This window comes from Tetrao urogallus (genome assembly GCF_951394365.1).
Source record: "Tetrao urogallus genome assembly, chromosome: 1".
NCBI lineage: Eukaryota > Metazoa > Chordata > Aves > Galliformes > Phasianidae > Tetrao > Tetrao urogallus.
The window spans coordinates 41,202,866-41,227,525 of NC_136813.1; the positions used below are offsets into that span (position 1 = coordinate 41,202,866).

At 38.1% G+C, this 24,660-nt stretch overlaps 1 protein-coding gene across 1 annotated transcript in view; it reads left to right on the forward strand.

The window, feature by feature from the left end:
• LMO7 (LIM domain 7) overlaps nucleotides 1–24,660 on the forward strand; it is a gene marked incomplete at both ends in the record, with an annotated part of 128,132 nt that overhangs the window by 44,344 nt on the left and 59,128 nt on the right. The window contains one exon of the mRNA XM_079549527.1: nucleotides 12,874–12,980. Coding sequence (XP_079405653.1) covers nucleotides 12,874–12,980 — 107 coding nt within the window. The remainder of the gene's footprint in view (nucleotides 1–12,873; nucleotides 12,981–24,660) is intronic.

Here is a 24,660-nt window from a genome sequence, read left to right on the forward strand (position 1 = left end):
TGCCTCAAAGTCTGCTTCCACTGCAGCACCTTTTCCTCATGGCTGAGCTGTCTTGTGAATTGTATTCCTCTTTGGACTGTCAATTCAGAGGTAGGTGAGTGTGTGAGCAGCACTTTTACAAGGAGTGAAGTTGCATAAGTGCTTAATGTGCTCTTGCTTGCAAGCCAGTTAGACTGATGTTGCTTTTCATAAGGCAAAGCGCAAGATGATGCATGTTTTTTCAGGGAAAAAAAATAATTATAATTCCAGTGTGCAAACAGAAGGCAGAGGTGTAATATTCGATTTTCTAGATGAGTGTGCTCAGAAAGTTGTTAAAGAGTTCAGAAGACAAGTAGTCAACAGGCTTGCAGCTACTTAGCACAATCTTTACTTATGTGGATGGAGATTTGTTTGCTTTACAGTGGCAATTATCATTTCTTGTGATTTTAATTCATAAATTTATGTCTAAAAGCTGAGCAGATCAGGGAGAAAGTGTAGTGGACATAGTTCTACAGAACTTGTGCTCTTCATTCACCTCCCATCACAACTGCTTTCCTTCATGAGGCACTCCATGAATTTTTAGGCAGAAATGCTCAGTAGCATTTCAGATGACAGAAAAATAAATCATTTTCCTCTTTATTGTAGTAGTTATCGATTTAGCTTCATTCAATATCCTTTTTATGCTGCAGGTAACAGAATTCTTACAAAAACTGTTACTTCCAGTTTTCCTGTTGGGATGTAAGACATTTTCAGTGAAGAAATTTATTTCTAAGCAATGATGTTTTGCTATCTCTTACTATTAAACTTGAGGTAATTTGAGTTGCTAAGTTCTCCATGCTTTTTTTTTTTTTTTTTTTTTTTTTTTCTCCTCCAGATATTTCAGCCCTATGTGTAGCTTGAAACCTGTCTGCTCTGGTAAATGATACCATTAAATACTAAAGAGCATTTCAATGTGTAATGGTATTTGATGGCACTGTTTGCAATAACATCTCCAGACTTCACAAAGGCTTAAACTAAGTGAGGACTTCTACACCACTGTTACCAAGTAGGTAACTGGGATGCACCTTAAGTATCTAGTTTTGTTCTGACAAGTCCAATTAGATGGGAGGGGAAATTTTTTTCTTTGATCAGTGGTCCAGCTCTAGTGCTCAAACAAGTTTCCTGGACATAAAAGAATTTTATACTAGTCTAAGAAAATACTTTTTCACCTGGGAGGTGACACAGGGATGGTATCTCAAATAGATAGCCATGTCAAACAACTTTTCTTTTTTTAGCTAAGGAATTGAAGTTTGTATTTTGTCAACAGTGTAAAAATAAGGGCAATTGGACATTAGCTTGTACATCTCCAATGTAAAATTTGGGTACTACAGTTACCATTACTTCAAACTCCTGAGCAGACATTACTTAAAATCTGGGAGAATCATGGACAATAGAGCCTGTGGGCTGAAAATTCTGATCTTAAAAAAAAAAAAAAAAAAAAAAAAGTAAATTCATAAACTATGAAGCATTTTAGAAACCTGATCACTAAGAACTTCTTTAAATTCTTAAGCATATATTTTACCATAAAAATCTTTTGAAATGTTACATCTCAAAGTGCTTTCCCTCAAGCAAGCAGAGCATGGGCAGTGTGAAATAAACCAGGAAAATCAGGACAGGGATAGAATTTTAACTCTCGTAGATTGTACAGCTAAACAAAACATGTTTGGAGCAAGTTTGGAAAACATCAAACTACAAATTAATAAATGTCAGGAGTAATGCAGGAATTGATAAGTATGTTCAAAAATCATTTTTGTTCTGCTTCTGCTGTCTTATGGGAAAGAGAAATATGGCTTGTATGAAAATACCCTTGTTACACAATTAAGAAAAGAGATCTGTATACTAGAAAGGAAGTATGGCTATTAATAGTTGGAGATGATATTGTTCTGTAGTTTTTCAGTGCCTGATAGTGGGAGTATGTAATCACTGCAGTGGTTTACTGATGTTTTGTGCCCTTTTTCTTGAAAACATACGGCATGTTTCAGCCTTAGCTATGAATTTCCTTTAATTGTTTTTGGTTGTTGCTTAAACACTTTGAAATTTAGGGTGTGGGGAAAGGGGAGGTTGATGAAAACTCTTTGTGACATTTTTAGTAGCTGCTTAAAACTTCTATTGGGCAGAATGAAACCCATATGCTCTATTAAATTGACAGTGTTCTGGGAGGTGATGACAGAATGAAATATATAAAGAGGATGTAAACGGGGAGAAATTGTATAGCGAGGACCCCGAGAAGTGCACACCCTGATGGTTCAGCTGCTAGGCTTGTTCTCTGGTCAGGGGATAGCAAGTACTGTGAATATTGGTTCATTACTGTGAATTGAAAGTAATATTTTAAATAAGATCATCTGTTTCAGACTGACACTTCCAATGAGTTACTGGAAAGAGATGTCATAGAATGGCTTAAGTTGGAGAGGAAATTGAAGATCACCTTTTAAATTAAATCAAAGTTCCAACCTGCTTGCCATAGGCAGATCTGCCACCCACTAGATTAGGCTGCCCAGGGCTGTATCCAAACTGTCCTTGAGCACCTACAGGGGTGGCACATCCACAGCTTCTCTAGACAACCTATTCCAGTACATCACTGCTGCAGTAAAATTTTTTCCTGTAACATTTAGTTTAAATCTTCCCTCTTTTAACTTGAAACTGCTACCCTTTCTCTTATTGCTATCAGATATTTTACAAAGTCTGTCTCCTTCATGCTTGTGACTTCCATTTGAGTACTCAAAGCCTACAATGAGGTCTCCCCAGAGTCTTCTCTTCTCCAGGCTGAAAGAGCCCAGCTGCCTCAGCCTTTCCTAACAGAAGAGGTACTCTAGCCCCCTGATCATCTTTATGACTCTCCTCTGGATCTGCTCCAACAACTCCATATCTTTCATGTGCTGGAGGTCCCGGGCCTGGATGCAGTACTCCAGATAGGGCTTTACAAGGGCAGAGTAGTGGGGGGTAATCACAGAATGCTAATTAATTAAATATTTTTGTAAAACAGCTGTAAAATAATAGGACTAGCTTAAAGCATCTTCTAATGTGTAAATTTTTAATCCTTTCTCCAGCTCTAAACTAAAGCTCCAAAAAGAAGTTTGATTTTTTTTCTCCCATCTTGCCAGCATTTAACAAACTACGGTTATCAAATAAACTGCAAAGAATTCTGTTTTTCAACTTAATCAGCTGTAAGTCTCTGCTTTATTGTTTGTTTACTTTCTGTTTACTGTCAGTTGCATGCTATTTTTATTTCCTCAAATACCTGGTGACTCTTTGTGTTCCTTTACGAACATTCCTTCCTAACTAAAAAAAACAAAATTCAACCATGTAGAAAAGGTACACACCTCAAATTATACTGGTGACATTTAAAATCTGATTTCTTCCACCGTTGCCAAGGAAGTGAAGATTTGAGACTTGCAGCAGACCATTTTGTTATGGGTTTTTTTAATGTGTGAAATCTTCATAGGGTAGACACTGTAGCAGTTTTCTTGCTGGCATGTTAGATATTTACTGATGTGTGGCATTTGAAATTCCCAGCAATTTCCAAAGAAACTAGATGTTAATTGCAGCAGTGATACTTGTTCTTTGTGGTATAGCTGGAGTTATATAGCTATGCTACTTGCCTTTCTGTTTGGTACGCAATCCTCATACCACATCTTTCAACACTTGTCTGAACACCTCCGTACCCATGCTGAATCATTCTCCTCCGGTGATGTATGTAAAAGAATAAATACCATGCCAACACCTAATGCGTGGAATTGCTGCTGCAACTGAGGTGGCCAAGCTTTCTTTCTGTGGGGCATGAGAGCAGGGAGGGACAGGAGGAAGCTGGATGCTGCTCAGAAGTTAGGATGGGCTGCAAAGCAGATCATCTCCAAATCTGGGAGAGCTGTTTTACTCCATGGGATAAACTCTGTCAGGGCAGCAGCATTCCAAAAAAAAAAAAAAAGGTGGTGGTATGCAACTCCTCCCAGGAAACCAACGATGTTTGTAAGTGGCTGCTGAAGAAGTCAAAGTTAAAGGGAGCTTCCAAATTCTTGTTTAAGAAGAAACAGGTAGCAAATCATAGTTGAAAATCAAAGACCATGTGAATTGAGGATCTGAGAGATTTTCTGTTTCAAGTCCTATGGACGAGTGAAGCTCTGGATTTAATCCATATAAAATGATTAGCCTGTGTGAGCAAAACCAGACAAAAATGTGTTAAAGAAAATGGGGAGGTGGGGGTGGGAGGAGTGGGGATGGCAAAAAGTAAAAGCAAGCTTTGCCAAAATTTTTAATGTTTCAAGAACAAGAGTTCTTATTTTATTAGTCATTAGGCTTCAGGTGAGTTGCACCTTTAAGTGGATTACTGTCATTGCAACTCTGTCTGGTAGCGTAACTTGGCATTGGAGTACTTGTAAAATTAAGTGTGTAAAGTCTGTTGTTTTTTATAAGCAGTTCAAGGTGAAAAGCACATCACTCGATTTTTCCTGACTTTCACACAGGTGTCTGTAAGTAGTGGGAAAGGTAAGGGTTTTCTAAACAAGGATGCTATTCCATAACACAGCATTTTGATTCCTTCCTTGCTTTACAGTCAGCATGCCTGTGGGTGAGTGAATTCAGTTCCCTTTGTAGTTGTCCAAAGTGGAGTTAAAGCTGAAAACTGCACAGAATGCTCTTGACTGAAAGTCCTGTAGGCTCAGGTTGTCTGAGTGCTGTACTTTTGCCCCTTTTCTCTGTGGTTTGCCTTATTTGGTAACAGTGACATCCCTGAAACGCACCTGTAGTTTACAACTTGTTAATTGCTCTTATTGCTGTTCATCTGGGTTATATATTGTTGCTGGATTACCTTAGTGAAGTTTACACAGCAGCACAATCAGGAAGTGGGGTAGGCCTGAAAGGGATTTCAAATGTGAAGACAATTGGTCCCTTCCTACATCAGTTACCTTGAACACCAGAAATATGAAACTCCCCCTTAAAAAAAAAACAACAACCAAAAAAACAAAAACAAAACAAAAAACAAGGTGTTTTTCTGTGTGTCGTAATGCCATTACTACTGTTGAAAATAACCCATGGCACTCAGTGCATCAAGAGGATGGAGACAATGAGGTAAACTGGGTAGGTCTTCTGCTGGTCATTAACTGCAGTGGTGGGGATTGCTAGGGGCTGGGAATGTCACAGCTGGGAATGAAGATCTGGGGATGGATGGGCCATCTTGTCTGAAATCAAAATGGTTCTTATCTAAGGCTGTTTCAGAAGTTGATTTTCATAATGGTTCAACTCTAGTGAGACCAATTGCAATGTCAGTAGGTGAGTGAAGTGCACAGCAAAGGGGGATGTTACTCTTCAAGGATCTTATTTAAAATTGTTGATACTTGGAGCGGGTAGCTCACACAAAAGGAGTTTGTACCTTGTATCTGTAATCTTGCACAGAGCATGCTGTGGGAAGACTTGCCTGTTAAGGATTATAAAATAATTCATAATTTAATATTCTACATGCTATGGAAAAACAGTGAAGGGTGCACACTGGGGAGTGGTAAAGCAATTAGCACAATTTCTGGTCTTTAGCCAATGTAGTGCTCCATGAATGTTGCTGTAGGTGGGATGACTTATAGAACAGAAGCCCTGAGGTCATTCTAAGTTAAATTATGCTTGCAGAACTCTTAAAAATTATTTTTATTCTTTATTTTCAAACTAAAAAGTTGAGAAAAAAGTAGTTCAACTATTACACCCGCTCCTCCTATCTCCAGTTCAAGATTGAACCCATTGGCAGTCTTCTACTGAAATAACAAGAGCTGTAAGTGCATAGGTAGTTGCATTTTATGGATGGGACAAATGTGAAGCAGTCTGTCGTGCAAGGCCAAGTACTAATTGCAGTTCGTGGCTCCCAGGTCTGTGGTCAGACCATAAGATTCAACTGTTCTTGGCTCTCCCCCCTCACCCTTTAATCCCCCCCCCCTTGCACCTACAAGTGTTAATAATCGAAATGTACCTCCGAGGAAGAGCAGGTCACCCAACTTGTCAAACAAGATCCTTTTGCAGGTTTCTTCCCTTACCCCGCCTTTGAACATAAACAACGTGTAGCTCTTCTGTGATGCTGTTGCAAAACACCGCTCTAAACACTGTATTTAACTGATTTGACCTAGCTTTAGTGGTTAGTACAGTGCTGTGTATGTGAAAAATACTTAATGCCTTGAAAACAAACAAGAGATCCCTCTTTTTGTCTTGAAATGCACCCTTTCTTGGGGGAATGCAGATGTCAAGAAGCTTTGTCATGAAGACATGGAGTTATCTTGCAACATTATACTAAATGTCTTCATAAGTACGATACTAAGAAATGCCTGTTAAATGTGGGTTATTAACATGTTTTTCAGACTTCGGTAGCTAAAAAAAATGCATCACTCTCTTCCTAAAATGTCACTTTTGTTGCTAGGCACTGTTGGTGCTAAGTGTTTGTTTTTAGTGAGAAGGTGGTGGTGGGGGGGAAACCTGGGAATTAAAAACAGATCCTTGCACCAAGTAGCAGTTTGGGTGATGCTATAGCACTTTGGTGCAAATCCTTTCCATGGTCCTGGGAGCACAGGGTGCCAGTGTGAAATTCTGTTCCCTTCCTTCACATTCTGCAAGGGGTAGGGCGGTGGGTGGGATAAAAATAAAATCTAGAAACTGCAGCAACAACAATACAAACTCAAATGGCAGAAGAAAAGCTTTAACTGAGGTGGGGGCTATTTTGCATAAGAGCAGGTGATTATATGGAGAACTGTCTATGCTTATTGGCCTACGCAGCCAGAAAAAACATAAAAACACAATGTTAATTAAATTGTTTTTCTCCCAGGTGCCAACTGAATTGAAAGATGTGCTATAACTTGTATGGTTTCAAGATCTCACCATGTTTAAGTGCAGAGTTTCAGAGAAACAGTTAACTAGGAAGAAGGCAGGCTTACCACACAACATGGCTGCACCCTAAAGAAAGTAAATGTATTTACACACTTGTTTAAATTAATATTCCTGCCTCACCCAGATAATCACGATGAGGAATTTATTTTTTAATTAAACTGGAACTCACATATGCACGATGAATTTAGTGTGATCTTGTGTTGCACGTGTGTAGTCAAAATAAGATGATGGTTGCACATCCTTGTATGGAGATCTCTCTAAATCCTTTTCATGCTCTCTAATTTTTATGTTATAGAGATTTTTTTTTAAAATTATTTTTTATATTTTACTTACACTCTCACATTTCAGTTTTGTCTACTGGAATTCTTTTTTTGAACATTTTTGCATCTATAATTTTCTTTCCCTGTTGTTTATGCTACTTTTTCTTCTATTTTAGGAGAAGCAACCATAGCACCATTGTCACTTGTGATTCTCTCCTTATTTTTAATTACTTTATCAAATTAACATTATTTTTTAAAGGAAAAGTATGCAGGTTCATGCATTTTTCCACACAGAGACTGCCTTCTTTGCAGTCTGGAGGACAGTGATGGGATTGACAGTAGGACACCATGGCAGTCCTACCTTTCCAACCACATCCACCTGCTGCAGCTACCATGCTCTGGCCCAGTTCCACTGCCCTTTTTTAGGGAGCAGAAACAGTGCTAAGGTCAAGCAAGGACCAACTGGGAAGTACCACTATAGAAAAGATCCATCTCTTTCCTCTTCTCCCATCTCTGACTTTGCAGGAGATAGGAATGCAGCCATGCTTGGGATTTTGAAGGGGAGGGCACAGACCTCGGTCTTACTAATACTGTTTCTGTGTGAAGATGAGGTATGGAAAGACAAAGGCTGTTCCTTGCAGTGACATGCCACCCTGTCTCATCTTAAATATTGGTTAGAGGGGAATGCCTTAGCAACAGGCCTAGGGGAAGGCTCTATGATTCCTTGTGGGGACCAGAAAGGCAGGTGCATGCCTGAAAGCGTGTGGTATCAGTTGTCATTCTTTCTAACTGCAATATTTAAGTGCCAAGTGCTTGACCTGCTTCCCACTGCAGGCTCAGCCTCTCTTATGTTACAACTTCACAGAGGGTTTGGGTGTGGTTTACTTTGAAGTTTGTGGCAAAAATGAAATGTTGGATGGTAAAAGCTATACCTAGTCAGCATTTTGCGGTGTGCTTTTAAAGTGAGTCTGTACAGCTTGTGGGAAACTGAAGTTGTGCTTGGAGCATCTAAAATGCTCTATTCTTTCCTCATACACATAGAATAGGGAAAAGCATACAACCTCTCCTCTCTGTGTCCTTTCAGCCTCCCAGGAAAAATTTACAAAGAGTATAAATGCAATAAAAACAGACTGCACTTGAATTTTGTGGTTAACACTTCAGGCTTTATTTTTGTTATGACTTTAAAAAAAATGTAATGGTGTCATCCTAATTCTAGTTCTAGATGCTCATGGATGTGCATTGATGAGGCTCTATATTGAAAACATCTAGTTGATTTTTGTCACTGTTATCACTATTAGTTCAGTGTCTTCTAATGGTCAGAAACCTGTGTGTATGTAATCTGTTTGACTGTATATTCTCATATCATGGGCTTTGGGAATGGCCAGTTATTCTTTTCCCTTTGCTGTTACTCCCCTTGCAGGCTTAGAAGGTAACAGTATTGCCTCTCCTCTCACAGTTCATACAGCCCAGGGACCATAGGCTGGTCAGTCTCGCCTCTGTGTCTGACAAGGTCACGGAGAGCAGATCCTCCTGGAAACTGTGTGAAGGCATGGGGAAAACAGAAGTTACTGGTAACAGCACACATCACTTTACTGAAGGCAAATCTTGCCTGATGAATTTTGTTGCCTTTTGCAACAGCGGTACAAGTCTTGGTGAATAAGGGAAGAGCAGCAGGCATCTGCCTGGACTTGTGGAAATCATGTGATGTTGTTGTGCATGACATCCTTGTCTCTAAATTGGAGAGAGATGGGTTTGAAGGGTGGACTGCTCATTGATAAGTAACTGGCTGAGTAGCTGCATTCAGTGATTTGTGGCCAAAAGCTTGATGTCCAGGTAAAGACCATGATGAGTGATGTTCCTCAGGTGTCAAGATTGGGACCAATGTTATTTAACAACATTATCAGTGACATGGGCAGCGTGATTGAATGTGCCCTCAGCAAGTTTGCAGATGATGTGGTCTGAGTGGTGCAGTCAACATGCTGGAGGGAAGGTATACTGTCCAGATCAGCCTTAACGGACTTGAGAGGTGGGTATGTGTGAATTTCATGTAGTTCAATAAGGCCAGGTATAAGGTGTCCTGCACATAGGTCAGGGCAATCTCGAGCACAAATACAGGCTGCGTGGAGAATGGATTCAGCAGAGTCCTGCAGATAAGGACTTGAGGGGGTGTTGGCTGATGGAAAAACCCAATGTGAGGCAGTAGTATGTGTGTGCAATTCAGAAAGCCAATAGTATCCCAGGCTGCATTAAAAGAGGTGTGGCCAGCAGGGATAGGGAGATGATTGTCCCCCTCTACTTCATTCTCATGAAGCCTCATGTGGAGTGCTGCATTCAGCTCTAGGTTTCAAACATAAGAAGTACATGGACTTGTTGGAGCAGGTCCAGAGGAGGGCCATGAAGATGATTAGAGTGCCTCTCCTCTAAACAGAGTTTGATTGTTATTCAGTCTTAAGAAGAGACGGCTCTTCTTAAGGAAATTCCAGTACCTAACGGAGGCCTACAGGGAAGATGAGATGGGATTCATTATCTCAGGGATTTACAGTGATAAGACAAAGAGTAACGACTAAACTAGAGGAAGGTTGATTTTATATTAGGGATAAAGAGGAAATTCTTCACTATAAGAGTGGTAAGGCACTGACACAAGTTGCCCAGAGTTGTGGATGTCCCATCCCTGCAAGAAATGGTCAAGGCCAGGTTGGATGAGGCTTTGAGCAATCTGATCTAGTGAAAGGTGTCCCTGCCTACAGCAGCGGGGTTGGGGCTAAATGAGCTCTAGAACTCCTTCCAACCAAAACCATAGTGTGATTTTCTTGGCATAACCAAACCACATTCTCTGCTTATTATTTAGGTTCCTTGTCTTTTTCTCAACATACGACGTCTTTCTGTGCAGTTCTGCTGATTTGAATCTTTCTTAAAATCAGACACTCAGCCATGGCTTACAAAGATTGAGAGCATCTTGTTTGCAGAAGGCATATAGGAACACACGTTAAACTACTCAATGTGTTCTCAAACACATTGCTTGTGTGCTTTGAAGTCACAAGGAAATAGATCTGTCCTTTTTCAGTTTGAGGTCTGAGTTTTTTTCTTTTTTGTGTAGTATGATGAGATTAAAATTCCAGTACAGCGTTTGAAATGGAAAAAGCATCAACCATTAGTCTTACAAAAGTATAGTTATATTTCATACATTGGTAGAAGGAATAGCATGATGGTTACTATATTTGAGCACTTTAATCACCGAACAATGTTCCCATTCACATTTCTAATGATGAATCTAATTGCAAGCTTGACAGCTTGTCATTTTTTTCTGCTTATTTCTCTGGTACTACTTAAAATTCATTTTCAGATTTTTTATTCTGTAAGACTTTAAAATGGCTGCCAGCTATTTTGGGATTTGTATCTTCAGTGATTTTCTGTGGTGACTAGAAATGATCAACAGACCTTTACAAGTACAGTATCCAGAAGGGCTAATTTGTTAATGCTACACTATCTTATGTCAATATCCAAACTTGTGCTATAACCTTCTGGATGATCTTGCTGCTTCGATGTAAATACCAGACGCCAGCTTTACGGAAAGCTCGGAGTTACCTAGACCAGTGTCAAGCATGATCAAACTACTTGCTTGGGAATTGGGGAGAGGAAGATTTTAAGCTATTCCATTCTACATGTCAGTGAGTGCCATGCCTAGCTGAGTTTTGTGCCACATTTTTATTTCCCCCTTTCTTTGACCTGTTTCTGAAGGTGTTAACTCATGCATTGTAGGTGCCATATATGTTGTTTATCAGGAGTTTGATGTCTTAGTTCAGTTGTTACAACACCTCAAATTCTCTCATATGCCAACAATTTTGTTGTTGTACAGTGCTGTTGTACACCAGTGATGAGCAAGTGCTCATGTTTTCATTACACTTGGGGTGTGGGCAGCATCAGTTTTTTTAAGTCTCTGACTCTTCTTCCTTGTTTATGTGCACAGCGCAGGCATTCTCTGCAGTTCAGTTGATGATCTATTTACTAGATTACTGTGACTTTTGGCAATTGGTAAACCCATCAGAGCACACTGCCTTGGAACTTGCAGTAGAATTGCAAATTGTGGCCTCTCCTATACAAAAGGAAACTGCCTTTAAGTCTCGAGTCTTGGTACTAAGCTGGCACTTTCAGTAAAAAATGCCATTTGTAAGCTGGTGTTACATGAAGGTGCAAGGAGGATGGGAAGGAAAACTGTACTATGGGTACGCTGACGCAAAGCTCTAGCTTGACTGCTTGTGCAAGCAGCCTTTTGGGTGCTGCAGGAGCTGGTGAGAGGTGAGGCTACCTGTCCTTTATTGTTCCTGGCTGCTCATGCAGCACCATATCATGTCCCACATTGCCACTGCCATGGCATTTCTCTCTTCCCCTTCAATCCCCAGTAGAACAGTACCCACTACAGCACACTGTGTTTCAAACCTTGGGGCATAATAGTGATGGTTTGAGAGACAGCTGAGATCTTATGGATGTGGTAACACAGAACCGCAGCCTGCATAAGGACTACCTTGTTCAAATATTTTCCTTGATTAATATCATGTTTGCAGACTGATAAGAAATAAGGGGAATCCTGGGGACCTTCAAAACAGAAGGTTGAGGGAATTCTTGGATTTACTTTTTTTTTCTTTAAGTATTTGTTTTGCTTCTTGATGTATTTGAAGCAGCTGTTACTTTTTGTGGACTTCTTTTTAGTGAGTTATGCTCAGTGATTATGTGTAATTAAAAAAAAAAAGGTGGGGGATTAAAGTGTATTAAATTGCTGAAGTGTAGCTTTTTCATACTGTGAAACTCTGATATAAGTATCTTGACTTTGTAAACCTACAGCATAACATGGCTGTGTGCAGTTTATGAGCTAAGTAACTGTGTACCTTTTCCTGTGGCTTTCAACCAAACTGAGAAGTGCGCAAGAGGGCAAATTCTTTTGTTGTTGATAGCATTCCACGTTAACGAGAAGGAATTTCTTGCCTATTGCCTATTGTTTATGAAGTGGAAAGAGATCACAAGTTGTATAATCTCTCACTAAATCGTGTGAGGTTCCCTTCCCCCCCCCTCCCCCCCCTTTAGCCTTGCCATACTGTTGATCTGTAGCAGGTGCAGCAGGTGAGTGCTGCAATACACTACTACACCTATGTTTTGTTATACATTGGTGCTACGGAGAGGTGGGGGGGAGGGGGGAAGAGGAAGGGGAGGACCAACAAGGAGAGCAATCCCCACAACTGAGGAAGCAGCAGGGCTGAATACAGTTTGGTTTCTGTCTCTCAGGAGCTTGCTCAGCAACCAAACCCAGTTTCCAGGTGCAGTATTCCATAATTGGTCTGTAATCATAGAAACAGTGTGTTCCTCCTCTTCCTCTCCTGCCAAGAGTTTCTGGGTGGTGAATGTCAGTAGCTGGGGTTATTTTTAAAGGCAAGAGGTGAGGCTTGTCGTGCAAAGCTGGAAAGAGGGCGTTTGTTTGCTGAACAGAGCTGACATCAAAGCAGAGATTGCTGCCTACTGGCTAGCTGCTGCTATATGCCAGGTAATCTTTAACGTATCAGTCAGTCACCAAGATCACCGGCTGTATGTGTATACGAGAAACGATCTGTATTTATGATCCAGATTTGCTTTTTTTATTTTTATTTCCATGAGCTGGACTTTGACATTTAGAGGCTCGCACTAATCATCTTGCAAAACCTGCTTAGTGCCTAGCGCTTCTAACTCAGCAACTGCTTTCTACTTCTCTCCACAGGATAATATAAATGTTTTTCTGAAAGCTTGTGAAAATATTGGATTGAAAGAAGCTCAACTTTTTCATCCAGGAGACCTTCAGGATTTGTCCAATCGAGTTACAGTCAAGTGAGTTTTGTGGTTTTGTTTTTTCCCCTCCCTTCTCCCTCTCTCCCTCTAAGCTTAGCTGAATATGTTTCTGAGACTTTTTTTTTTTATGTTTGCCTACGGAAATTTCTTCTTTTAATCTGGTAAGAGCAGTTCTGAATACTGTGGTGAAGGTTTATGTGTTCTTGAAACTAGTCAATAAGGTTTGCACGAATTTAATTTCAGAAACTAATTATCATTAAACCTCACATAAGCAAAGTAATTGTTAATGAATATTTACAACATTTCATATATGAAATGAAATTTGCTTAGGTTATTTTAAGCTTACAGTAAAATTAACTGCTAAATGATACAACAAGCATCACTTTCCTTTGTTTTGAGATTATTGATGTGAAATCTGAAAGGCTGAAGTGTTTTTTCTGATGCTTGTCTGAATTGCAGTGAAGCTTTGGCATGGTATTCCCGAAGGACTGCTATTTCCTCTGCTCCAAATTTTAACCAGGTGTATGTCACTGAGTGTTGCACCTTCTCTCAAAATATGTGAGAGTAGAAACCAAGGACAGAATTACGCAGAGTAATTGTCTTGTTTTTACAGAGGAGGAAGTTTTTTTTCTGTGAAATAGAAGTAATTTGGTTCTGAGATGTAATTACTGGATTCTCTAATTTCAGGTCTACTGTGTCTTCTAATATGAGTTTATTGCTTTTATTATTTCTGAGAGATTAATGTGGAACTTTCATATGTAGGCACTAAACAGGTTACCAAAAGATGTCTTAATGGGGCTTCTTGCTTTGTTACAGTATTAGTTTCTTTTGTTGTGTTGGTACAAAGGATGAATTTATTGTAAAGTCTCCAAACAGGAAGAGGTTTTTTTGTGGACTGTTCTGAAAACCTGTCAAGTGAAATGTTAAGAACTGATTCATGTCTTAATGTATTGGCTTTATTAATGAGGAACGGGCAGTAATCCTTCTGTACATACCAGGAAAAAAGTAAGGTGAAATGACATCTACTTGTTTTAATTAAAGAGAAATCTCTTGTATAGGTGGACTGGATGGTACCGTGTTGCCATATTTATTTGGTTACAGAGTGAAAGTTCATACCGTTTTGATGTTTGACACTTAAGATGGAAATGCTTTTTTTTTTTTTTTTTTTTCTCTCTCCTTTCCCCTGTCTTTGACTCATATCTGAAAAATAATTTCTTGCTAATATGTTGGGGATTTGGCACCCCTCCATAACGCTGGTATCTTCTATGCTGGCTCATATGTCATGTTGTAAGCTGGAGGCTTGGTGAGCTCTGCCAAGCTTTCGTTATCCACAAAAACCCTTGCTAAAGTTATTTTGGTTGAGGTTTGCTCTAAGGGTATAGATGAGTTGGTTGGGTGCTGTCAGGAGCTTGTCCTCAGTGGTGTAAATGGCAAACTGAAACCCGGGGAGGTCAGTAAGGTAGAGTTAGCAAACTGTTGTGCAAACTGTGTTGTCCAACCTGTCCCTACGTTAACCACAGTGCCCAAGTGAGGTCAGCCATGAAATTACTCTAGTTGGGTCTGTAACTGTGGAGCGTTTTGTTTTGTTTTGTTTCTTTGGATCTTTGCAGTGCTACCAGTTCTGATTCCAGGAGCAAAGAGTAAGGCTGGAATGTGAATTTGTCATAAGGCAATTGGCATATTACATCATACCTGCTTGGTAATAGATTAATTAGTGTTTTCAGAAAATCAGATTTGATTGCTTCTTATGGAAAACAATGCAGGGAGTCTGGGCTAGATTCAAGAGAGCTGGCAGCACTATAGGCATGCTCTTTAATTTGTTTTAATGTAAGTCTGACTTTCCACACATTGTGTCATATAACAGCTCCACAGTATGTTTAAAGGACTTACGGAGTAATGTAAAGCTTTTGTATCTGACCACGTTGTAAAGTCTTAACTAAGCTATGATAACAGGTTTTGATGTATTTAGAAGTTTGGAGAGGGACAGGAGGGAAGTTTTGTTCCAAGAAGTGAAGGAAATAAGTTATACCAAGATAAATCTCCATTGAAAAGTCAATTGTACATTATTTGATCATCCAGATGGCAAGCAAGTCTTTAAAAGGTTTCCAGAGAAAGTTGTATGTGTCAGGAGAGAAATGCTGTCTGATCAAAAATTTCTGATCTAATTTTTTAATGTAATAGAAATAAGTAATGTCAGACATTCAAGCAGAATAAGCTATTTCAAAATTTTGAGGATACCAGTCATCAGAAAGGGAATACTGTTTCATGCATGGTTTTTCTGTTGTCCTCTGTTAACCTTGGTTTCAGCACTGAAAGTAAATCACTCTTGTCATGAAGTAAAAACTTTTATTAAAAAAAAAAAAAAAAAAAAAAAAAAAAAAAAAAAAAAAAGGCGGCATATGAGAAAAGGCATATGAAAAAGATTACATTTCACTTTTGGCTATCTGGCATACCTAAGCAAATTTCTTTTGCCATCATCACCTGAAGCTAATTGCCCTCATTTTGAATTAGCTGTGATAGGTTATACAGGATAATATTAAAGTATGCCTGAAGCAGCATGTATTTTTACACCTCGGTTTGTATTCCAGTTTTCTATGGTTGCACCACTGTTAGCGTGTACATTTTATCTACCCAAAGTAGATTGGACAAACTGTTGCTTGAACAGTTAGCTTTTGAGGCTGGGATTGCTGTGAACAGTACATAATATTCTGGTAGGCTACTACTATGTACTACCAGATAGAAAATATATAGCTCCTGTTGTATGTGAAGAGTTTGTAAGGAGGAGGGTGCTACAGAAAGAGTGGATTCCTCCTTTAACACTAAGGAGGACACCAGAGTTGTCTTAATATGTCATAGTAAAACCAGTGGATGACTCTGACTGGGAAGCTGCGTTTCTATGAGCCATGGTTGCCCAGTGTGAATTTGTCTCATTGCTATTTGACCCCCATAATAACTCTGATACTGGACATTTGCAGTGGGAACGCTTCCAGTCTAATGATGCATTATGTGCAGAAGCATTTCCTCCTAACACTTACTTTTGGGGCCTCTTGTATTGTGGGCTCCTATTGTTTGGCACCTTATCAAGCCTTTGTTGTATTCCACCTGGCTAGACTTCCTTCCCAGCAGGAAGAGTTATCTTCTCCTTCTACTTTGTTTATTTTCTCCTCATACCCTGTTTCTGAGGTGCTTTCTCCTTTTCACTCTAGCTGATACCACCATATCTTTGTGTCATCAATTATATATGATTATGTTGAGCCATTAAGAGATACCAAGCTCTTGTTTGTTTGTACTGAGTATTTTTTGAGTCATAGGGGCATGAGGTAAGACCCTCGGCTTGCCCAAAGCTATGCTAACAAAAAATATTCCTATCTGGTAATGAAGTTGACACTTTCAGTTGTACTTTGTTTTACTTTGTAGATTTTTTTTTTAATGGTGTCTGAGGTGATGTATAAGGGCAATATGAAATTCTTCTCTGTAATTACTACTTATCTCTAGGACAGGAATGCTCTTACATTTCCAGTATGAGACTCTGAGTTCCAAGTGATTATGTGATTATCCTTTTTGCAAAGAAATAGCAGCTTAAAATTTTATTGTTGAGAAGTTTGTGTGAAGAGAGATGGTTAAAATTACTGGCTGCTGTTCAAAGGATTGCAAGCTTTATGCTTTGCAAGATCAGTGATGAGATTAGTTGTTGTGATGTGGAAAAATATACCAGTATGGATGGCGTCTCTTCTGCCAACGAACACGAGAGTATAGATTAATGTCTGAGATTTATCTTCTGGTATTTCTGTAAATCTGCAGATGTTGCTGAAATTGCTCAGTAGTAGAGTACAGCAATGTGTCATGCTTTCCAATAAAAATTATCCAGATGGACTTATTTCTCACAGTCATATGTACATCTTAGTTATTTGATTAAGTGCCTGTGACCATCCTAAATTCTAAGTATATTTTTAAAATTTCTTAAAATCATTTCCAATTAGAAATATTATTTTAAAGCACAGCAGATTTATTTTTTTTTAGTAATGCAAGGCTGTCTTAATATTTCTTTTGATGCTTTTTTCAATCTGTTACAGTAGGAATGTCATACGAGCCTAGGGACTTGCAGTTGACAGCACAGTTACTATTTAAAAATGCTAAGCACTTCCTTACCCAGCTCTTTAAAAGTGACACACCCAGTTGTTCCCAGCTGTAGAAGGGTTCTTAGCAAAATAAAGCCAAGAAATGAGAATTTCCCTAGGCAGATAAAAAACTTCTGTTCTGATTGAATTTGCTATCCCAATGATCAGTTTTAAAGGAGGCAGCCTGAACAGTAGGACCAATACCTGAACTAAAATTAATCTTTTTTTTTTTTCCTAAGCAAATTAATAACTCTATCTGAAAAGAGTAAAAGAATTCCTTAGTTTCATGGAATACGAATTATAAATACAAACTATTGTAGGATAGTATATGAAAATATTAAATGCACTAAACCAAATTTTGGGAAAAAGAATTCACTGCATTATTCTTAAATTGCAAGCTTTGCTTAAAACTACCACAAGCTCCTGCATCCTAATGTTAATTTTAGTACTTTAATTTCATTCTTCAATAAATATCAAAATACTTGACTTCTATTAATGTTATTAGGATGGGGTTATATTTAGAGTAGGTTTTGTCTGAAACAAAGAATTTTGATAAGGTAGCTAGAAATATCTCGGAAGGTACTGTGTTTCCGAATATGGTATTTGGTAAGGCCTTCAACTTTTGGCCTCTGTGTACTTCTTATTCAGCATCAAACTTGTACGCTGAATTATGCAATCATTATGCATCATAAAACAAGCAGAAAATCTTGACTGAGAAATCTGGCTGAATTGGAATTAAGTGCATAAACCACATGAATTAATAGAGATCTGATTTTAACTTCAGTATTTCTAACTTCTAGATAGTTTTAACTATCGATCTATAGTTCCTTATGAACAACTATTTATTTTAGTTTCCTCAAGCAAAAAATAATCCTGGGGAAAAAAAAATGGATGCAGTGCTTTCTCTAGGACAAAGATCTATGTATCTAAAGCCATGCAGAAAGGAGTAACAACTGTAATGCTTGCCCTTGTGTGCATGAATTTCAGATACTAAATTTTTGAGACAGGCTCTCTTACAGCCTCTCTTCAGAGGTAATACTTTATAAATTGAAGATATGAAAAAAATTGTTTGGAATATAGATGTTTGAAATATAGCTTGAAAATGAAATGCCTGTTAAGTGATGTGATTATAAACCTGTATCCTCTGTTTCTCTACTTGTCCAGAGCAGAAAAAAGTTTGTGTAGTTTTCTTATGATTAAGCTTTAAAAAGAATGAGCAATACAGAGTTATACAGACAAACTTTTTAAAACAGATGTACAGAATCTCTACAAGCCGTATCACAAGTGTTGCCCCTCACTAAGCCACCCTTTCCTCCTACGGGCTGTCATAAAGTAAGCTGCCTTAGCACTGGGTTAAACCAAACAGAAAACATCCTCTGGTACCTGCTTTCTTTATTCCATAAGTCATATCTGACTTATGGGATAACACCAGTGCTTCCTTTCAGTGGTGAAATTTCCTCACTTGTCTTTTCTGATGCAACTGCTAAATGCCCAGATAATGTTGGGTGCTGAAAACACCACTGAAGTTGCAAAAAGGGGTTGAAAACAGATGTAGCATCTGCCAGTTGATGTTCTTGGTATCTTAAGACAATAGCTACACACTATCAAATAGACTCTAACTTTTTACATGAAAACATATCTTACTTTCATTTTTCTGAATAAATTGATATTCCTCATAACTTCACGTTCTTCAACGACTGTTCTTCAGAAACGTGCTGGGTTTCCTGATTCCATCTGTGTTGCTCTTTCATAGAATCATAGAATAGCTTGGGTTGGAAGGGACCTTTAAGATCATCTAGTTCCAACCTCTCTGCTGTAGACAGGGACACCTCCCTCTAGACCAGGTTGCTCAAAGCCCCATCCAGACTGGCCTTGAGTGCTTCCAGGGAGGGGGCATCTACAACCCTCACTGGGCAATCTGTTCCAGTGTCTCACTACCCTCACAGTAGAGAATTTCTTCCTGATACTTTTGAAGATACTTTCTTCTGAAGGGTCAGTGAAGGCAAAGTAAAATTCTTATTCATGTGTGATGAACATTACCATTACTAAATAGATAATTTAAGAATGCAATCTCTGTAGGAAGCCCTAAAAAGACGGTCTTTTGAGTGTGCAATTATTGTCAGCACTCTTAGGAATTTCTTTTGGTAACCCGTATCATCTGCAGTCATGTTGATGCCTACATATGAATCTTGGCTGTCTTTTAGGAAGATCAGTTCTGTTCTTCCTAATGCTGCAGTAGGAATGAAAGCTTTTTACCAGAATGTACTGTGAAAAAATGAGTTGAGAAATAGAGTGCTATTTAAAAGAAACGGTGGTTTGGTAAGAAGAAACAGAGGGTCTGTGACTCTTCGAATGCTTGTAATTCAATCATGAATACTGAACAACCAAGTTAAAAAGAGAATGGAAAAGTGGGGGTGGAGGAAGATGATATATCTATTTATACGCATCCATGCATATAAAGGAAAGTTTCAATTGTGAAAGCAGTGCCACATCTCAGCCTTTGGGGGATTTCTTTAGGCTTGCTTTGCTAGTAGCACTCAGCAGTTTGAACTGTCTGACAATTGACTTAGCTAAAGTTTTGAGAGGTAATGAGAAACTCTTTTGATAGTCATATCCCATATTATGCTTCACAAAGAACTGTCATATTTTAAATTTTGATGTAGATAGTCTAACCAAAAGATAGCAATTAAAAAAAAAAAGAGAGAGAATGCAAGTCAATTTGTAGTCATGTTGCTCAGAGTTCAGCTTTGTTGTTGATGGTATCAAATTTATATTTGAGTCTTGCATATCTAATATTCTAGTAGACTTGCTATACTTTCTTGATTTTTTTTTAAACCCAAGAACTTCAGGTTTATAATGAGAGTACATAGTGGCTCTGAGCCTGAGTCTGCTGTACTGATTTAATTTTTCTAAGAAACACACAATATGAGTTGAAAAAGCTAGTTATAATTTGCCTTAAAAACAAAACAACAAAACAAAAATACCTACCCCAAACACACAAAAGGGATCCACCCTTTCCTGCCTTTTTTATTCTGTGTAGAATAGAAAATTGTGGACTGGATGAAAGCCAATTGCTTCAGTGCAAGAAAAATGATAGTACTTGTGTAAGGTCTCCAGATTGTACCAGAATGACTGAAAAGTCAACCAACCCAAAGGCACAAAGAGAGTATCTTTGAATTCAAGTTGAGGGGAAGGGAATGGAAGACAGGGTTTTCTGGAATGAAAGCCTTTTAACCGAAATTTAATTAAAATAATGAACTCTGTTTTTAAAAGTCATTTTCTGACTTCTAGGGAAATAGCATTTCTTGCACATGTGGTTGTAATAAGTTTTTATTGTGGTAACCAAGTTTCTTAGTGATACTTCCCTTGAAATGGAAAAGTGCAGCACCCTCAATTCAGAATGACTTTAGAAATGTTCCTATGACTCTGTAAGCATGGAAATTTCCTCTTTGCTGTGGGCATTTTCATATATGTGAGTTATATTCACATATCCTATTTTAAGCGTTAAAATTGTTGTATTTATATTACTCGTGAAAACTTCAACATCATGCATTTCATGTTTAACTTGTATCAACTCTTAATAATTGTTAGGCAGAGTTAACAATGAAGATGAGTATATTTCATCAGTCATGTCCAACTATTGTGCTCAGTGTACAGTACTCACACATGTCACTAATTTGCATTAGCTTTAAATCGTTTCAGTAAAACCGCTGGAGGTAATCAAATGTGTTCCAGACTTTGAACTGTACCTGCCAAGGTTAAGCTCCAGGCTATAAAATGTTGGGTGTGGCATTATGTAATCTTTGAACTTTTTCTGAAGTTTCTAATCATGAAGAGAAATGTCTGAGATGGTTCACTTTGTCTATTGAGTGATTTAATTGGTAATCTACCATTTTATGGGACCATAATCTTGATGGTGTTTGATTACCATTCATCTATTTTGTGAGATGATTTTGCTGAAGGAATGAAAACTTCTAGGGTTCTATATTTGTGCCTAGAAGTGTACAGAAAATTGCCTTAACGCATTTGGAAAAATGACATTAGAGTGTGTTAGTAATGCAGACAGTATTTCAGGTAGCTATAGTGGCATGTATTCCTAACCTTACATGGGAATTTAAATATCTATGCTACAAAACTGAATGATTTGCTGAAGGAAGTTGCAATAACTTTTTGCTGAAAGATAATATTTTAAAAGTATCTCTGAAAAAATGGCTTTGTATACTCAAAAAACTTACTACTAGAAGTCTTTACAATGCTTTTCAGTGCTCTTTTCAGTGGTTTTTTTTTTGTTTTGTTTTGTTTTTTTTTCTTCGGTCTTTGTACTAAGAGAAGAATCATCCAACCTCTTAAGATTCCCTCAGCACTGTATTCATTTGCAAGCATGCAGATCAGTCTCTTAGCTTCTCAGGATATAGTTCAGTTTACAAAATAAGGCAATCAAGTTGGATGAGCAGTAGCAAGTTTTGAAGGAAGATACAGATAAAACCTGCGTTTTTGCTCTTCTTTGTTGTGGGCTTGTTTGTTTGTTTAGATAGAAAACTTCAGTTGTGTCTGAGTTTGGGAGTTAATGGACTTCTATAAAGAATAAGCTTGCATTGCCTTCATGTCAATCATACAGAAACATGTGCACAACTTTACTGTCTTTAGTTGCGCTTTGCTGCTAAATTGCTGAAGCTAGAATGAAAAGAAAAAGCTCTTATTTTATATATTAAGTGAAGCTGACTTAAACGTTTTTGTGAACACAAGAGTTTGTCAATTAACTGTACTCTGTGGTTAGACAAAGTAAGGCTGAATAGTGTATTGATATCTGTAGATCTTATTCAGTATCAAGTTCTGCTTTGAGCCAGTCTTATTCCTTTATTATGATTAATATCATTGTTGCAATGCTTTCAAAGATTTCAACTCATTATTACTGCTTAACTCAAGTACTCAAACAGTGTTCTTCAAGGTGCTATTAACAGACTTTCTACTGAGTATTATAGTTCAATAAGAAATGCAAATATCTTTACAGAGCACACATTGAGCAGGCTGCAGGCTTTTTTTTTCCCCGTGCTGTCACTGACATCAGTTAAATGAAATTATGTTCTGTCACATGGTTAAAAGAGAGTGCTTTGTGGGGAGAAGACTGCTAAATAACAGCATGCTTAGCCACATAAAGGCATATATATATATATATTTTTTTTAATGATAGAGATCTTTAATGTCTTTAAAAAACAAAAACAAAACAAACATTTAAAAAGGAAAAAAAAACCAAAAACCACCAAAACAACAAACCAAAAACCAAAACCCACATCTAAAGAACTCTTCACCATTTTTCCATGCTGAAAAAGCTGGACTACAAAGCTCTATCTGCAACCATCTTACTGGCCTCCCCACTCGACTTGCTCCATTTTAGTAATGTCCTGTTTTGTACTGAACTGAATGTGGCCACTATATGTGGCATAACAAGCACTGAGGAAAGCTGGGATAATCATGACCATCAGCCTTAACCCATGTTTCCTTTCTTACCATCCTCCAGGCCCTGCTCCTCACCCCATTGTGCCATTGCAGTGGCTAGTTAGTCCTAGCTCAAGACTGGGACTTTGTCCTCCTTGAAAATCAGAAAGGTTTATAGGTTTCTGTAGGGCCAGTTTTCTAAACTCAGCCCTACCCTCTGAGTTTTTGGCTGTGCCCTCCTGGTGCTCCCAGCTCGGTGCTGGGGCGTATCAGAAACTGACTCAGAAGGAAAAATGTGAAAGTCACTGTGGCATGTTACTCGGACTAAAGAGGTTAGTAATATGTATTGCATTTCCCCTTTCCTTTCCCTTCTAGAAAAGACGTTTAATGAATGTAAACATGTACACACCTTTGAACCCAGTACGTAAAGATACTCGTCAACTGACGTGGATTCCAATGCCTAAAATGATAAAATAGTCAACTGGGGTGGGGAAAGGGAGGCTAAGTTCAAAATGCTTTTACTTTTGCAAATGATATTAAATTACAGACAGCCACTTGTGCCTTGTGAATAAGTGCTCAAATATGCTTGTCAGATTTATGATGCAATAATTTATGCTTTTTAACTCTATGACCTGTTGATGTCTATGAGATGTTCTCAGCTGCGATCATTTTCCGGGAATAAGAGATGTGCTTGGTAAAATGTTAGCTAAAAATGCTTAAACTAACAGAAGGCACAATATATTGTTTGACTTTAAGATGTGATCAGTTTCCATCACAGATCTGTGCAATTAGGGAATTACTGATTAATTCTACAAACTAATATCCTAATCTGTCCAAATTCATCAGTATAGCCTACTCTAGTAAGAAGCTTTCAATAATCTTTTGCTAATTTTTTAGAAATATTGTTCTTTATATATGTAAAATACGAGGAAAACTTGGGTTACTTAACTGAGAACAGGAAAGTCAGAAGAATTCTTATTTCATATAGAAAATGATGAAATATGGGACAGATAATGCTACTCAGGACTGAAATAACAGGGTTAATAGTTTTGTGAAAGTATTTGTTCAATAGCAGTCAAAAAAAACCCAAAACAAAACAAAATAAAAAACCCATAAAACAGAAAGCCCCACCCAGAAATAAAACCCAAGCATTGCTAAGAATTATTAGAACTAGAAGAAACAATGGCACATTACAGATTAGCCACAGCAGCACAATAGTTTGCCAGTGTCATACTGCTTGAAGCTTTGGAGCTTGATCACTTGCCTGTTCCTCTCACTTCCCCAGATACCCCAAAAGCCAAAACAGTGGCATTGAAAAATCTTCATCCTTATGATGCTTGTACCAAAAATGGGAATTAGCTCCTGCTGGTGATTTAAACGTGATAGAACTCCTTAGCCAGAAAGAGGTAGGATGAATCCCTCTTAAAGCCAAGGGAAGGTGGACAAAGTAACGAATAATAAATATGAAAACCTCACTAGGAAATGGTATAGCAGAGTAGTTGAGCTGGTTGCTGCATCTCATTCTTATAAAGCAATCCTCCAAATGTGGGGGTTGTAGGTTTCCTTGTCAAATGGTGTTGTATAAGATAAAAGTTTACTTCATGGGGTAGTGGAGAAGTTCATGGAAGAGAAATCTCTGAAGAATTATTTAAAAAAAAATACATATATATAAAAATTATATTATAAAAAAAAAATATTATAAAAAAATACAGGGAAACCACATCTAGTTTGGGAAGTCCCTGAGGGAGAAGCATCTTGCTTGCTCTATTTTCACTCTTCCTTAGGCAGCCACTTAACTTTGCACAGGAGGATGGCTCAGCAAGGTTTTGGTATGGCCCTGTGTGATGTTCCTGCCTGAGCTGCAAAGATCACATCCAGTGAAAGCTGATTTGAACTTCTGTAAATTTATGATATCTTCCTTCAAGAAGTATGACTAAGGAAGGAAATCAGATGAACTTCCATGGAAGCAATTAATTTGCTTTGCTAAATCAGTCAGACAATCTACCATTGTTAAGCTTTAGCAGGAATGGAACATTGTATACCGAAGTATCTGAGGAGGTGATTGAAATTGCAGTTGGGAAAGATCATAAATCTCTTAATCTAGACTAATATTTGACTATTACTACACAAAACCAGGTTTTGCAATCATGGAGGTAGAAAAATTA